General features: G+C 42.8%; 1 protein-coding gene across 4 annotated transcripts in view; it reads right to left on the bottom strand.

Annotated features, from left to right (window-relative positions):
- STS (steroid sulfatase) overlaps nucleotides 1-17986 on the bottom strand; it is a 145654-nt gene that overhangs the window by 97965 nt on the left and 29703 nt on the right. For all 4 annotated transcript variants that reach the window (XM_068141709.1, XM_068141694.1, XM_068141702.1 and 1 more), the window contains 2 exons: nucleotides 16583-16704; nucleotides 11246-11368 (listed from right to left, as the gene is read on the bottom strand). In XM_068141709.1, the coding sequence (XP_067997810.1) occupies nucleotides 11246-11368; nucleotides 16583-16704 (245 nt within the window). The remainder of the gene's footprint in view (nucleotides 1-11245; nucleotides 11369-16582; nucleotides 16705-17986) is intronic.

The following is a 17986-nucleotide window of genomic DNA, read 5'->3' as shown; positions in this document are numbered from 1 at the left end:
CGCATTAGTATTTTACGTTTTGGAAATGAGCTATGTAGGTAGATTTTAAACTTCTCAGGATATTAGACAACATGCTAGATAAAAGCAGTGAGGAAAAGCTGATATTTCTCAACTGTAATGGAGTTTAGTAGTAGCCAAAATAATATCTATCTACTTTCAGTGAAATTTTTGCATTATGAATAGCTATTTCCTACAACACATGAACATTTCTTGCTGCTTTCAAGGACATTTAACTGGTGAAATATTACATATTCAATGAATCTGTGTTTTTTGAGAAAGTATGGCTTATATTGCAGATATTCTGACTGTGTGTCATCCTGAGAGATCTATTGGATGTCACCTTTGTGTCACAGGGGAAAAACAATGAGGTAAAAAGGTGTATACGTAAAGTAGATTTATAGCTAAAATATATTTAGGGATGTATCAAGCAAGAGGAAGCACATACTCAGATGAGAGATGTGATAATTTCAGGCTGTGCCTTTAAGGAAGATAGCTGCAAATTCTCTAGCTGAATAGTTGGGTGAAAAAAGGTAAACAAGAGAGAGAATTTGAAACTAATTTCATTGGTAGATGAGTGGGATGTAGTTTTACAATCTTACATTCTTTTCTCACTCCGTCCTCTTCCTTCTGGCTCCTGACATGTCTGCTTCACAAAGAAGGACTTATCTAACAGACTTGAGATAAGCATTACTAGCTTTCTAATGATGCTTTTGAACTAACTGAAAATCCCCTAACATCTCTCCTTTTCTCTTTTCTTCTAATTAACCAGGGGAAAAGGGGAGGAGAAAAAGGTTGGGGGGGAGTGCGGCAGTGTCCTCCTGCCCAAGGACGATTTCTGTGCTGTTTTCTTTTTGTAAATACCTGTATAACATTGTAAATACTGTATATTTTGTACATATTCATTGCATTCTATTATTGCTTGTAAAATACAACTTTCTTTCCATTTTCCTTCCTGGACTGATTTCAGCCAAGATTTGTTGATGTAGGTGGATTAAACCATCACAAGAGAGGGGGAAAAATCATTTACAGAAGAAAAAATGTCCTTACAGAGCAACGGGGAGAGATATTTGGAAGAAAAAAAAAAAAAAAAGGAAAGTGACAGTACAGGCTTGGGGAACTAAAAGGCTTCAAGTTTCCCTTCTGCCAATCCATCACTGGTGCAAGATTTCACAAGTTTGGAAACTCCTAGGCCAATATGATGTGATAAGAATACCAGCAGAGGCAGCAAATAGGCTGTTTGGGAATCAGAAGCTGTCTATCTAGTCTTCAAATCCATACAACCTTTCTTTTTGTCATTTACTTATGCTTTATCTGTAATGTTAATGCACTTCCTGATTTTTGAAAGCCTTCATTATACTCTAAGGATATGTTAATATTACAACTTATGGATTCATAACTATCATTCAGGCCACTTGAAAAAAAATGTTCATTAAGCATCATGGAGATCATTTCTGGAGATCTAAGTGGAAAGCTGTCATATTGCAGTGAAAGCAGCTAAAAAAAAGAGCATTAGCTAGATCAGTCCCAGAAAATGAGTTGTATTACAGTGCTTCTTGTTAGAAACAGAAAAAAAGTCTTCTTTTAGTCTTTAATTGATTATGGAGCAACAAAAATTAACTCTACTACACTATAGTTCAAATTCACCTGTACTAAATATAGTTCTGCTAAGATTTTCTGGTTTTCCATTTTGGGCTCCTCAGTTTAGGAAGGACATCGAGACACTTGAATGTGTCCAGAGAAGGGCAACAACACTGGGGAGAGGCCTTGAGCACAAGCCTTATGAGGAGAGGCTGAGTGACCTGGGATTGTTTAGCCTGGAGAAGAGGAGGCTCAGGGGTGAACTCATTGCTCTTTATAACTACCTGAAAGGTGGTTGTAGCAGATCTGAATGTGCAGGTCCAGCTCGGTTCACTGAACCTCTACTATTTACCAGCCAGGTTGCTTGTGCTAAATGTTTTTTCCAGTTTTTCAAAGATCCACCTCCCATGGCTTTAAGAGTGGTCTTCAACAAACCGTTGAAGTGTTCAATCTTCCCTGCAGCTGGTGCATAGTAGGGAATGTGGAATATTCACTGAATACCGTGCTCTTTGGCCCAGTTCTTTACAAGGTTGGTTTTCAAATGAGTTCCATTGTCTGACTCAATCCTCTCTGGAGTTCTGTGTCTCCAGAGGATTTGTCTCTCTAGACCGAGAATGGTGTTGCGTGCAGTTGCATGTGGAACTGGATAAGTTTCCAACCATCCCGCATTTGCCTCTACCATAGTAAGCATGTATTCCTTATCAGAACGAGAACGTGGTAGAGTGATATAGTCAATCTGTCAAGCTTCACCATACTTGTACTTGGACCATCTGTCACCATACCACAAGGGCTTAATTTGCTTTGACTGCTTAATAGCAGCACAAATGTCACAGTCATGGATGACTTGTGTGATAGCATCCATGGAAACATCTATGGATCTGTCACGAGCCCATTGGTATGTTGCATCTCTGCCTTGATGTCCCAACGAATCATGAGCCCACCGAGCTAAGAATATCTCACCTCGGTGTTTCCAGTCGAGATCAAGATTAGAGTCCATGTCTACTTGAGAAATTCTTGCAGCTAAATCTGCCTGATGGTTGCGTGGGTGTTCCTTAGTAGCTTTGCTCTTAGGAATGTAAGCGTCAATGTGTCTCACCTTCACTGGAATTCTCTCGATTCGATTAGCAATATCCTGCCACAGGTCAGCTGCCCAAACGGGCTTTCCTTTTCTCTGCCAACCATCCTTTTTCCAATCCTTTAGCCAACCCCACAGAGCATTGCCTACCATCCATGAGTTGGTGTAGAGATAAAGGTTCGGCCATCTCTCATATTCAGCTACATCAAGAGCTAGCTGGACAGCTTTTACCTCTGCGAACTGACTGGATTCTCCTTCTCCATCCTTTGCTTCTGCAACTCAACATGTTGGACTCCACTCTGCAGATTTCCACCTTCACTTGTTTCTGACAAGACAACAGGACCTGTCTGTGAAAAAAGCATATTTCTTTTCATCATCAGAAAGGTCATTGTAAGGAGGAGCTTCCTCAGCACGAGTTACTTTCTCCTCTGGAAGTTTAGTACAGTTGGTACCTTCAGGCCAACTTGAGATCACCTCCAACAGACCAGGTCTTTCAAGATTTCCCATTCGAGCTCTCTGTGTTATCAGAGGCATCCACTTAGACCATGTTGAGTCTGTGGCATGATGTGGTGTGGAGCCTTTGCCTTTGAACATCCAATTCAAAACTGGTAATCTGGGAGCTAAGAGAAGTTGTGATTCAGTTCCAATTACTTCAGGAGATGCTTTTACTCCTTCATAGGCAGCCAGAATTTCTTTCTCTGTTGGGGTATAATTTGCCTCTCAACCTCTGTAACCTTGACTCCAGAAACCAAGAGGTCATCCATGTGTCTCACCCGGAGCCATCTGCCACAAGCACCAGGTTGGACCATTGTCACTTGCAGCCATGTACAAAATGTGCTTAATGTCTGGACCATCCCGGACAGGTCCCAGACCCACTGCTTGAATTACCTCTTGCTTTATCTGGTCAAAGGCTGCTTGTTGTTCAGGTCCCCAGTGGAAATTGTTTCTCTTTCGAGTCACATCATACAGAGGTTTCACAATCTGACTGTACCCAGGAATGTGCAGTCTCCAAAATCCCACTATCCCCAAGAAATGTTTCTTGCTTATTCATGGGATTTGCCATGGTAGAGACTCTATTTACCACATCCAATGGAACGTGTTGGCGTCCATCCTGCCACCGCACTCCCAGAAACTGGGATCTCTGTGGTAGGCCCTTTCACCTTGCCTTGCTTGATGGCGAAACCTGCATTCAGAAGAATGTCAATGATTTTGTTACCTTTCTCAAAGACTTCCTTAGCAGTTTTTCCCCAGATGATGATATCATCGATGAACTGGATGTGTTCTGGAGCACCACCTTACTCCAGAGCATCATGGGTTACTGCATGACAGATGCTTGAGCTGTGGATACAGCCCACTGGCAATCTGTTGAAAGTATACTGGATTCCTCTCCAGGTGAAAGCAAACTGAGGCCTGCATTCCTCTGCTATGGGAATAGAGAAAAATGCATTAGCAATGTCTATGGTAGCATACCATTTGGCCTCTTTGGATTCCAGCGCATATTGGAGTTCCATCATGTCTGGTACTGCTGCACTCATAGTTGGAGTTACTTCATTCAGTGCTCGGTAGTCAACTGTCAGACACCAGTCTCTATTCTGCTTCCGCACAGGCCACACTGGAATGTTGAAAGGTGAATGAGTTTTGCTGATGACTTTCTGACTCTCCAACTGACGAATATGATTCTGAATGGGCAACAAAGAGTCACGGTTGGTTCTGTACTGTCTGTGATGCACAGTCTGAGAAGCAACCAGCAATTTAATGTCCTGTATCTTGTGTTATCCCACAACTGCAGATTCATCAGAAAGCTCAGGTCTAACAGACAGATTCAGTTTTTGTCCATCAATTTCTACAGAAGCTACTCCGAAAGCCCATTTGCAACCTTTAGGGTCTTTGAAATGCTCTTCTCTCAGAAAATCAATTCCCAAAATACAAGGTGCATCAGGTCTGGTCACAACTGTATGCTTCTTCCACTGTTTATCAGTTAAACTTATATCAACCTCTACCTTAGTTAACTCTTGAGATCCACCAGTGACTCCCAGAATAGTTATAGACTCTGATCCCTGATAATTTGATGGTATTATGGTGCACTGAGCTCCTGTGTCAACCAAGGCCCTATACTTCCGAAATGGTGAAGTGCCAGGCCAATGGATGTACACATCCCAATAGATTCTGTTATCTCTATTATCCCTCTCCTCCCCCTGGCGGGAGGTAGGGCACCCCTCATTATGGGGAATATGCCCACATGTGCAATGAGCACACTGTCCAGTGTTAGAACTGGAGCCACTGTTGGAGCTATTAGAGTTGTTCTGTGGAACTGTAGAAGTAACAGCTACCCTTCTAGTATTGCTACCTCGGTTTCTGCCACTTTGCAGTTCCCTCAGTCTCCTGAAAAGATTAGAAGTTGGTTGACCATCCCATCTGTTCATGTTCTCACCAAACTGATCACGCAGAGTTATCCAAATAGTCCTACGTGATTGTCTTGGTGGTCTGTTTTGGTTTGATCTGTTTAGGAATGACCTCCTTGGAGGACATCTATTCCTCACAGATGAAGCTTGTATCCCCCTGGAGGAAGAATTGGAATTATCTCTTTTTGCCAATTGGGATATGGAATCTTTCAGCTCTTTCATGCAATTCTCAATTTTTCCAGACAGAGTCTCAATGGCTGAAACCAAAGAAACATGTGTCATGCTATCCTCCAATGGTCTCATTTATCAGTGAATTGGCCAACCATAGGAGGAGCTCCACCATAATTTCTTGCTACAATTCTGCTTGCCAGAATATTTGCATAATTAGAAGGAGCAAGTTTGATAAGCTTTTTGGCTAGACCAGTTCCTACAGGAATTTCATCAGGATTCAGAGTTTCATGGTCACCGTAGAGTACCTGTCTAACAGCAAATTCTTTCAGACGTTTAATTCCCTCATCTATGGTAGTCCAGGGCTTAGGATTTCATAGATGATCATCTCGGGAAGGGTATCTCATGAGAGCTGCCAATAGAAGGCGTATCCTGGGCTGCATCAGGAGAAGTGTGGCCATCAGGTCAAGGGAGGTGATTCTCCCCTTCTACTCAGCTCTGGTGAAACACCACCTGGAGTACTGCGTCCAGTTCTGGAGCCCCTATTACAAGAGGGATATGGATGTGCTGGAATGTGTCCAGAGAAGGGCCATGAGGAAGATCAGAGGGCTGGAGCACCTCTCCTATGAGGACAGACTGAAGGAGTTGCGGCTGTTCAGTCTGGAGAAGAGAAGGCTCCGAGGTGACCTCATTGTGGCCTTCCAGTAACTGAAGGGGGCCTACAGGAAGGCTGGGGAGGGACTTCTCAGGATCTCAGGTAGTGATAGGACTAGGGGGAATGGAATGAAGCTGGAGGTGGGGAGATTCAGGCTGGATGTGAGGAGGAAGTTCTTCACCATGAGAGTGGCGAAGCACTGGAATGGGTTGTTCAGGGAGGTAGTTGAGGCCCCGTCCCTGGAGATGTTTAAGACCAGGCTGGACAAGGCTCTGTCCAGCCTGATCTAGTGTGGGGTGTCCCCTGCCCATGGCAGGGGGGTTGGAACTAGATGATCCTTGTGGTCCCTTCCAACCCTGACTGATACTATGATGCTATCCACAGATTAACTTTACCGAGAGTCTTGCCTAGATGTCTATCCATTCCATTATCCTTTGAGAGAGTTCCTAGCAGAGCTGCTGACTTGTCTCCAACTATTAGCGCTGGTGCACCTGTATCGTAACATCTACCAAGCCAAGCTAAAACTGGCTCCTCATCTGCTCTGATATAATCCTTCCAGACGTTTCAAATTTCTTCTCAAGGTGAAGAACAACACTGAGCATCATCTTCTTCCCCAGCTATCACATCTTCCTGAACATGTTGTCCCCGTAATACTGCTGACACTCTCCTAAGGATCTCTTTCAGCTGAGAAGCACCACCACTAGCTTCTGTCCTAGCAGGACCTGCATCTCCATCCTGTACTAAACACCTTTGCCTCAATTTTTACTAGCAGGACAGAACGTCTTCCAGAGAGATGGCCTGCAGAGCTGGCAGAAGGAGCCAGGGAGCTGCACAGTTTCTCTATCTTCCATGAGCAGATAGTTGGAGATCTCTTCAGCCACTTGGATCCCCACAAGTCCATGGGACCAGATGGGATCCATCCTAGGGTGACGAGAGAGCTGGCAGATGAGCTGGCTAAGCCACTCTCCATAATTTTTCACCAGTCGTGGCTCACTGGAGAGGTCCCAGAAGACTGGAAGCTGGCCAACGTGGTGCCCATTCACAAGAGCCGGTTTGATGAGCCAGGGAATTATAGGCCTGTCAGCCTGACCTCAGTACCAGGCAAGACCATGGAACAGGTCATCTTGAGTGCAATCACACAGCACTTACAGGATGGCCAAGGGATCAGGCCCAGCCAGCATGGATGTAGGAAGGGCAGGTCCTGCCTGACCAACCTGATCTCCTTCTATGATCAGGTAATCCACCTGGTGGATGTGGGAAGGCCTGTGGATGTAGTCTACCTGGACCTCAGCAAGGCCTTTGACACCGTTCCCCATACCAAACTCCTGGCCAAGCTGTCAGCCCATGGCTTGGATGGGAGCACACTGCATTGGGTTAGAAACTGGCTGGATGGCCGGGCCCAGAGAGTGGTGGTGAATGGTGCCACATCCAGCTGGCGGCCAGTCACTAGTGGTGTGCCCCAAGGATCAGTGCTGGGCCTTGTGCTCTTTAACATCTTTATGGATGATCTGGATGAGGGCATTGAGTCCATCATCAGGAAATTTGCCGATGACATCAAGCTGGGGGCAGGAGTTGATCTGCTGGAGGGTAGAGAGGCTCTGCAGAGGGACCTGACAGGCTGGACAGATGGGCAGAGTCCAACGGCATGAAATTTAACACATCCAAGTGTTGGGTTCTGCACATTGCCCACAACAACCCCATGCAGTGCTACAGGCTGGGGTCAGAGTGGCTGGAGAGCGGCCAGGTAGAGAGGGATCTGGGGGTACTGGTCGATTGTAGGCTGAACATGAGCCTGCAGTGTGCCCAGGCAGCCAAGAGGGCCAATGGCATCCTGGCCTGCATCAAGAACAGTGTGGCCAGCAGGAGCAGGGAGGTCATTCTCCCCCTGTACGCTGCACTGGTTAGGCCGCACCTCGAGTACTGTGTCCAGTTCTGGGTCCCTCAGTTTAGGAAGGATGTTGACTTGCTGGAGTGTGTCCAGAGAAGGGCAACAAAGTTGCTGAGGGGTTTGGAACACAAGCCCTATGAGGAGAGGCTGAGGGAGCTGGGGTTGCTTAGCCTGGAGAAGAGGAGGCTCAGGGGTGACTTTATCACTCTCTACGACTATCTGAAGGGAGTTTGTAGACAGGCAGAGGTTGGTCTCTTCTCCCAGGCAACCAGTACCAGAACAAGAGGACACAGTCTCAGGCTGTGCCAGGGGAGGTTTAGGTTGGATGTTCGGAAGAAGTTCTACACAGAGAGAGTGATTGCCCATTGGAATGGGCTGCCCGGGGAGGTGGTGGAGTCACCGTCATTGGAGGTGTTCAGGAGACTTGATGGGGTGCTTGGTGCCATGGTTCAGTTGTTTAGGTGGGTTGGATTGGTTGATGTGTTGGACACGATGATCTTGAAGGTCTCTTCCAACCTGGTTGTTGTTTATTATTATTATTATTATTATTATTATTATTATTATTATTATTATTATTATTATTATTATTATTATCATCTCAGCTATATCTTTAAGGCAAACCTTCTCTTCCTCCTCAGCAGGATCTTTCCTAGCAGAAGTTCCCTCAGCAGCATCAGAATTTTGATGTTCTCCCCCATCAGCTCCTGGATCAGCTTTGGCCTTTCCAGATCTTGTTTCTAAAACTGCTACTTGCTTAATTGGAGCTGTGTTTGAATTTACAGCCACCTTAACAGAAGCTGACAGGTTTTGAGACGGACCAGCTGCTGTGGAGGACGCTTCCGGTCCTGCCGAGGAAGAAGAAGGAAATGGCTTTGCCTTGTTAATGGCTGCTGAACATGTGGGAGTCGCCATGTTGGGAGCTGGCTGATTGCTAGACTCACCACCAACACCGTTCAAAGCAGCCTTTCTGATAGATTTTTTAGCTTTATCTTTAACTGATACAGATTCTCCACTCTCCTCATCACTAGAATTTTCTTTGATCTATGCTTAATAATGAAACAGGCCTTAGATACCTTCCTCTCCCAGTACAGTGCTACTAACAAGCACACATTAATTATCACCCATAGCAGGATTACACACATTGATAAAATCAGCTTTGGATCCCAGCCATCACTTAAAATTACTCTTTCACCTACTGGAATCTTAAACTCCCTTATCTCAATTGGCATAGTGGTCAATGTTATATTTCTGTATCTCTTAAACCGAAAGAATCCCAGGCAGCGGTCATAGAGAAGCTGAATCTTATATTTAAACCATAAATATAATCTATACATTATATATTTTCCTAAGCAGTTGAGTATCAAACCTAAACAATATTTGTAGATCAATACACTAAAAATTGAAAAAAGTAATTGTTTAAAAATCCAAAACACTTTCATGTTTGCAACTCCAACTCGCGCAGACAATAAATCCAGCTAATTTTTTACAGGCCACACGTTGGGACCTCCAAATAAAAATGTGGTGGTGATAGAAGGTTCAGTTCTCCCTCCCCTACAAAGAAAGAAACCACAGCTAGCTCAGTCGGAGAAGCAAAGAATAAAAGCTATATTTAGAAGCAAGATGAAATGCAGTTAATATATATACACTATATATATACAGTATTTACAACATATACAGAAATACACAGCAAAGAAAGTAATACAGAACAAAATTCCCTCCTCCAGACAGAGGAGGGCTCCCCCCCTGTACCCCCTCTCTCCCCCTACCTCCTTTTTTCCAAAAAGGGTTAGAGAAAGAGAAAAGGTAATTAATAAGGATGAAATTTTGTTAGGTCTCAAAGCGCATGCAGGGATTAGTTCTCTTATCTGTCATTCAAGGTGAGCTCCAGCTAGTTGCTCAGAAGCAGACAGGTTGGAAAGGCAGAACAGACTGGAACAGAGACAGACTACAAACTGAACTAAAACTTAAAGTTGCATTCTACCAATCTACCAGTGAAATTTGTTTAGAATATCTGAATGTTTTCGAAATATTCAGCCAGAGTGTTTCAGCAAATGTCCCTTTCTTAAAGGCACAGCCTAAAATGGTCACAGTGGTTGTAGCCAGGAAGGGGTTGGTCTCTTCTCTCTAGCAACTAGCACCAGAACATGAGGACACAGTCTCAAGCTGTGCCAGGGGAAGTTTAGGCTCGAGGCAAGGAGAAAGTTCTCCATGGAGAGAATCATTCGTCATTGGAATGTGATGCCCAGGGAGGTGGTGGAGTCACCGTCCCTGGAGGTGTTAAAAAAAAAAGATTGGATGTGGCACTTGGTGCCATGGTCTAGTCATGGGGTCTGTGGTGACAGGTTGGACTCGATGATCCTTGAAGTCTCTTCCAACCTCGGTGATACTGTGATACTGTGTGAATCTGTTAGGACATTAAGGCATTTTATACTTTCTAAGACCTGGGTATAGCTAAGTAGGATTTTTAGTTGGGAACATCAACATTGGTTATCTACATAATACACATATTTTTTTGAACAGTGGTGTAAATCATTAGCCTTGTTAGATGGCCTGATTTTTTAAATAAAATTACTTGCAAATTTTCAAGCTTTTGTTATGTTTAAAAATCAAATCTGGTGCATCTAACAACTAAATTAATGTACTAATATTCAGTATCACTAAGGTTGGAGGAAGAGACCTCAAAGGTCATTGAGTCCAACCTGTCACCACAGACCTCATGATTAGAGTAGGGAGGACGCTACTGCCCACTGCACGCTTTTTTTTATTTCACAAAAAGCTTCTGAAGTGTAAAGTAGTGTATAATGAATAAGTCAGTGGCCAAAATAGGAAAAAAAAATCACACTCTTTAAATGTTATACCTTTATGATATTCGCTCCAATTATTTTTAAAATTCATCTAGTGGGATTCCTTTTATCCATCACTGGATATTTATGCTATAGTTAGTTGCGTGAACTATCTTCATTATGAGATTAATACATTTTTGTATTAAACAGCTACCACAGGATGAGACAAATTTCCTAGAAATGCCAGTTTCTGTCTGATTACTAAGAGAATCCAGACAGTTAGCCCAGGTACTACATTATCTGCTTTACAGATCTTTGAAAACTAGTGAAATGAATCCCACCACTATACTGACTTGTACTCTGTGATTGATCTGTCCATCATGGTTTCTCTGATGTACTCAAACTCCTATTTGTACAGAAAACTTTTCAGGAGCTTGACTAATTTTCTTTTTTTCTTAATGTTTCTTCAATACCTTGCACAGTAAGACTGTAACTACACAAATGAATTAGACATACTTACCTGATTAGTGTTGCATATATGCATGGAAATGTGCTCAACTTTGTGCCAGAAAAATTAACTCATTACGCTGGGAAGGAGTAAAGCTTAATGCAGACCATTAATAGTTTATATGGAAAGCTAACATTCTTCTGATTGAAATGAATGAAAAGTAATCCTGTGTATGTATGCCATTTTACCTATTAGAGCCGTTGTGTAACCTCTCTGCTTCAAGAGTTTGGAAAAAGTTATTTCTTCAGAAGGAAGTCCCCCAGAAGAGGCAGAAAATAAGAAGACACCAACTCTTGAGAAGGCAGCCATTCCTAAATACAATGAAAATTGAGACTTGGATAACAGGGTGAAACAATTGCCATTCATTCTTTCTGCATACATAGAGAAAAAAAATTCTCTGCTTACAATCACGGGGCTAGCCATCACATAAACAGATGCATTCCATTCTGCATATGTTCTAAGGTATAACATATATGAAAGAAGTTGAGTTTGTATAATCTATTTTTCTGCTACATAGGGGAGGAATGGAGCTGAGGACTAAGTGAGACCACTCTCAATTTCTATTCTCAAAAATTCCACTTTTCCTTATATGTGGTTTTCTACAAGCCTTTAACATTATATGAGAGAAGGCAGTTGAAATAGGGCAGTCTTATAGCTGGGCATGTAAATATTACCAGGTCAAATAAGAGCAAGAGAGAGTGATTTTAGAAATAGACTGGTGCACTCAGCATTGATGGGAGAAGATAAGTCCTCCAATGGCAGGTATGAAGACACATGGTTCAGTGCACATGGAGTGCATTAAAGCATCATCAGATACCAGCTAACAAGACAAGATCTAAACAAGGCACAGCAATTTCTGTATAGTGAGAGTCTGAGGAACACAAACTTGAGCTTATAAACTACTCTCAGGACAAGGAACTGGAGAGCTCAGGTTCATGAAAATTAGATTACTAGGATTCCAGATGAGACCTGGCTCTGAGTATAGAGAGACAGAACACAGAATATCTATGCAAATCTGCACAGATGTATCTCCAGGAAGTCTGAATTATGCAACTGGATGATTGCAGTGCCAAAGTTACATGACTGATGTATACAACTAGAATCTTCCCTCAGATATCCCTTGTGATTAGAAGAGACTTGTTAAACCGGCTTATTAAGGAGAACTTCAGGTGCTGACTTCAGTTTTTCACCCTATTTAGAGTTATTGATCAACAGTTTAGATAGTTTTAGCCATCTATACATACCTATAATATCTATTTTTTAATTCATTTTTATGTACTCCAATCTCTTGTAACCAAAATCTGTGTACTTACCCTAAGTTATCAGAATGAAAATACAGAATCATGATTTTTGCATTTTGGAATATTTTTCCTTAGCTCTGTCAGCAGGAGTTTTAAAATTCTAACATTTTTTTCACACATAATGATTCTAGTATCTTCTACATGAATGCTTTACTAGTTCTTTACTGATGCTTGGAAATAGTCCATATTTAGCAATTTCCTCATTTAATTAACACCAATTTCAATTTTTGCATCTCCATGGAAATGATTAGATGTGACTGAGAACAGATCAGGTAAGAAAAAAAACATCAGTTTGATCACTAATTTTTCAGAGAGAAAAAAAGGATTGTAATGGAAAGTGACCTGTGGCTTTACCTACATAAATATTAATGGCAAAATAGCTGCAACAGGTATATAAAAATTTCCTTTGCAGCTCAATGTAATGGAAAATTTAGCAAGTTATATTAGCTTGCACTTTTGCAGAAGCTTGTTACTTGATTTGAATGAGCATGAATATATCAAGTAGGCTACAGAGTCTTGCTTTGCTTTCATTCCCAGAAGCAAGGACAGGACGTTTTATCACTAATGAACAAATTAGCTGATTAATGTATAATGATCCTTGCTAAAAAATGATGTTAAAGGAATGTTAAAATTGCATGGCTAAGCACTGAGGGGCTCAGACTCAGCACACTAAAATAAACAGACTGGATCTTCACTTACTCAAATGGGCTTTGGATCAGATACTTTAAAAGCAAGAGAAGATATAAAATGCATGTATTCAGAGGATGGTTAGCACTGTGTATGGGTAGATATGGAACAAGAATACTTAGAAAGAAGGGAGATTTTCTTCCCTTTCTCTATCAAATTTTAAGGGCAGCTGAAGTAACTTGATCTGTCTTTCTTGCCCTCCGTGCCCCTCCCCCCACAAATGTGGTGGGTTAACGCCCACCCTGGGAAAAAAAACCAACATGGGGGGAGAGCTCATGAGAGCCTTTTTGCCCTACCTGGAGGGTGTTTTCTCCCCTGGGAAACTGACTTGGTCTGTTCCACTTCCCCGCTCCTTGTCCAGCAGGGGTATAAGAGGAAGGAGAATTGCAGCCATTGCACTCATTCCTGCTGCTACCACACTTTGCAAAGGACTGGTTCTGTATCTCATTTTTCTTTTTTTTTCTTTCCCTTCTTACCCTTGTGAACCCTGCCTGTCATTGTTACACAAACATATATATATATACTGTTTAAAGAAAAGTTCTTTGCCTCACTCCTTCATAGTATAGTATCAGAGTATCAGTTAGGGTTTAAATGGACCACAAGGATTATCTAGTTCCAACCCCCCTGCCATGGGCAGGGACACCCCACACTAGATCAGCCTGGCCAGAGCGTCATCCAGCCTGGGCTTAAACACCTCCAGGGATGGCGCCCCAACCACCTCCCTGGACAACCCATTCCAGGGCTTCACCACTCTCATGGTGAAGAACCTCCTCCTCACATCCAGCCTGAATCTCCCCACCTCCAGCTTCATTCCATTCCCCCTAGTCCTATCACTACCTGAGATCCTGAGAAGTCCTTCCCCAGCCTTCTTGTAGGCCCCCTTCAGATACTGGAAGGCCACAATTAGGTCACCTTGGAGCCTTCTCTTCTGCAGACTGAACAGCCCCAACTCCTTCAGTCTGTCCTCATAGGAGAGGTGCTCCAGCCCTCTGATCATCCTCGTGGCCCTTCTCTGGACACCTTCCAGCACATCCATATCCCTCTTGTAATAGGGGCTCCAGAACTGGACGCAGTACTCCAGGTGGGGTCTCACCAGAGCTGAGTAGAGGGGGAGAATCACCTCCCTTGACCTGCTGGCCACACTTCTCCTCACGCAGCCCAGTATCTGATTGGCTTTCCGGGCTGCAAGTTCACATTGAGATCTCATGCTGAGCTTCTCGTCCACCAGCACCCCCAAGTCTCTCTCCTCAGGGCTGCTTTCCAGACAGTCACTGCCCAGCCTGGATTTGTGCCTGGGATTGCCTCCACCCAGATGCAGGACCCTGCACTTGGTCTTGTTGAACCTCATGAGGTTGGCTTGTGCCACCTCTCCAGCCTGTCAAGGTCCCTCTGGATGGCATCCCTTCCCTCCAGCATGTCTGCTGCACCACACAGCTTGGTGTCATCAGCAAACTTGCTGAGGGTGCACTCAATGCCACTGTCCATGTCACCCACAAAATGTTGAACAAGACAGGTCCCAGGACTGATCCCTGAGGGACTCCGCTTGTCACTGGCCTCCACTGGGACATGGACCCATTGACAGCCACTCTTTGGGTGCAGCTATCAAGCCAGTTCCTTATCCATCTAGTGGTCCACCCATCAAACCCATGTGTCACCAGTTTGGAGACCAGAATGTGGTGCAGGACAGTGTTGAAGGCTTTGCTCAGATCCAGGTAAACAATATCAGTTGCTCACCCCTCATCTAGTAATTTTATCACCTGCTCATAGAAGGCCACCAGGTTGGTCAGGCAGGATTTGCCCTTGGCGAAGCCATGCTGACTGTTCCAAATCACCTCTTCACTATTCTTCTGAGTCAGCAGTGCCTCCAGGAGGATCTGCTCCATGATCTTTCTGGGCACAGAGGTGAGACTGACTGGCCTGTAGTTCCCTGGTTCCTCCTTCTTACCCTTTTTGAAAATGGGGGTAATGTTTCCCCTTTTCTAGTCTGTGGGGACTTCCCCAGACTGCCACGACTTTTGAAATATAATAGAGAGGGGTTTAGCAACCTCATATGCCAGTTCTCTCAGTACCTGTGGGTGTATCCCATTGGGTCCCATGGACTTGAACACTTTCAGGTTCTTCAGGTGATCATAAACCTGATCTTCACTTATGATGGGCAGTTCTTCCTCCCTGTCACTGGCATTGTCTTCCATAACATCAGGAGTGTGGCTAGAGGCCCTTGCAGTGAAGACTGAGGTAAGGAAGTTATTGAGTACCTCAGCCTTTTGCACATCACTTGTGACCATTTCACCAGTTTCCATTCTGAGGGGGCCCACACCTTCCCTAGTCTTCTTCTCCCCATTAATATATCTGTAGAAGTTCTTAGTGTTCCCTTTAACCTCCCTGGCTAGATTCAATTCAAACTCTGCTTTGGCTTTCCTAACCAGGTCTCTTGCTGCTCGGGCAGCTTCCTTATATACCCCCTGTTCTAGCTCTCCTTCCCTCCACTTCCTGTAGAGTTTCTTTTTAAGTAATAGTGTGTTCAGTAGCTTCTTGCTCATCCAGGCAGGCCTCCTGGCATTCTTACCTGTTTTTCTCTTTGTTGGTATACATAGCTCCTGGACACAGAGGAGGTGGTCCTTGAATATTGACCAGCTGTCCTGGGTCTCTCTTTCCTCCAGGGCTTTGTCCCACGATACTTTGGCTATCAGATCCCTGAAGCAATCAAAGTCTGCATGCCTAAAGTCTAGAATAGTGATCTTACTTCCAAGCTTACTTCCAAGCTGAACCCAAATTATTTCTTGCTGGATTTGCTCCCCTCCCTTTTCTCTCTCTATTGAGGAAGAGGAGGAGGGAAATGAAGGAAGGATTACCAGCCTTGCCCCCATCTGAGCTTTTAAGTGCCAGTTAAGGCTCAAACCACCACAACAAAATAAAAAGAAACCAAAAGAATTTACAGAATCACAGAATCAGAGAGATGTTCAGGTTGGAAAAGACCCTCGGGATCACCAAGCCCAACAGATGACTCTACTCTACAAGGGTGAAACCCTTTCCTAGGTGAAAATCTTTTGCCTAGGATGTAAGATTTTTACATAAGCAGAAATACTGATAGAAGAATTCCCATTGGGTTCTTATATTATGTCTTTCATAATGCATCTCTGCTATGATCACTATTCAGGATGCATACCAACATCCTGGAAGTGGCCTGAATGCTTTGTCAGTCTTTTGGAGAGTGGGGAAAGTCAATGGAATCTGTCTACTCTTTATATTAAATAACCATAATCAGACTTTTTATTCAGAATTAATTAATAAAATACATAAATAAATACAATCTTTTCCTCAATTAAAAAAAATATTTTGGTGTTAACTTTTCTGAAATGTGAAAATTTTAGAATCTGAAATGGAAATTTTCAAATGTTTAGCAACACTGTTGATCTTGATTAGTCACTGAAATGAGTGATGATAAAGATATCAAGCAAGGCCAGAGGAAAAAAGTGCATACAGTTTACTGCAAATGAAATACAGTATTTTTATATAAATAAAGCAACATGATTTTACCTGATCTGATAGGATATCGCCCAGTCAGGAAAGCTGCCCTGCTTGGAGTACAAAGTGGGGATGCTGCTATATGCTGAGTAAGTGCCACTCCTTCTTCTGCTAACCTGTCGATATTAGGGGTTCTAGGAAAACATCAGCAGGAAACAAAACCCAAAAGAATACACAAAGATGATTATTTGGAAATGGGTATAATGAGATCAAGGCATCTGAGGTAAGAACTATCAGGAAAATTAAGTTAAGACTTGTTGTATGCAAACTATGAAAGCCAGGGTGGTGGTGCAATTCTAAATGCTATTGTCTCCAATGTTTTGATAGGTGTCAATACTTGAACTAAGACACTGTAGCATTGTGCCAAAAATCTGTTTTCCCACTTTTCATGGCCAGTACAAAACTGTGACATCTGGATGTATTGTATTACAACCCTTTTAAATGCATTCCTTGAGCTAGAACTGTAACTTATATGGCCTCTATGTTACAGTAATAGGAAGAGGAAAAATTGAAGAAAGGTTATGCTTCCTTACTCCCTACATGGTTTCACTTCTCTCTTTCCCAGCAAAAGATTTCTGTGGTAGGTGTAATGTTGTATGGTGGCAATGCTTATCAGGGGAGATTCAAACAGTAATGATTGTGGGTTAGATGCTTACATGTCTAGCATGACTATGTCTAGCATGACTATGTCTGCAATGCTAGACCCAAGAACAAATCAAAGTTTCCCTGTCTGCATGGAAAACTTCTCTGTGATGTGGCTCATCCTGCAGACAAAAATTGTTTCCTGAAGAAAAAATTACTATGCCCTTGGTTCTACCAAAAAAAAAAAATAAAAAAAATTAAAAAAAAAAATAAAAGGAGGAATGCAGACTGACCAGGAGCTGCAGTATGTTCTAATAGGTCCCCATCCTGAGAGATTAATTACTGTGACCTCAAGGTTCAGTAGTGCTCCCATCATCTAAGTCTAAATAGTCAGAAACATTCATTTTTGACAGGACAGTGCTTTTAATCTGAATGTTGTCATTAACTCGATCAAAGACTTTGCACCACTGAAACACAACAAATAGGTACAACTTGTACTGTTTACACAACCATCACACCTAAGCTGGTAGTAAAGATCATACTGGGGAACACTGCTGCATTGCTCAGGCACATTGACATGCATTTCAATTAATGTATTGACTACAGAATGAAATAAATGAAGGAAAAAACATCAGCACTTTATTTCTGGATAGTGACAATCTTATCTCAAATCAGAAGCCCTTGAAACTGTGCTTCATTTGTGTGATGTATTTTAATCATGTATATTTTAAAAGAGAATTTTTGATCATATCTTGCTTCTCTAGACCTACTCTTATTTGGTTTGTTGCTCAATTTTTGTTTCTGATGCAACTTTTCAGCAGGATAAATGCATCA

The sequence above is a fragment of the Melanerpes formicivorus genome, unplaced genomic scaffold, assembly GCF_026170545.1.
Source record: "Melanerpes formicivorus ecotype bairdi unplaced genomic scaffold, bMelFor1.0.p_v2 SCAF_1, whole genome shotgun sequence".
NCBI lineage: Eukaryota > Metazoa > Chordata > Aves > Piciformes > Picidae > Melanerpes > Melanerpes formicivorus.
The sequence above is the reverse complement of the archived record's forward strand: the minus strand, read 5'-3'. Positions and strand labels throughout refer to the sequence as shown.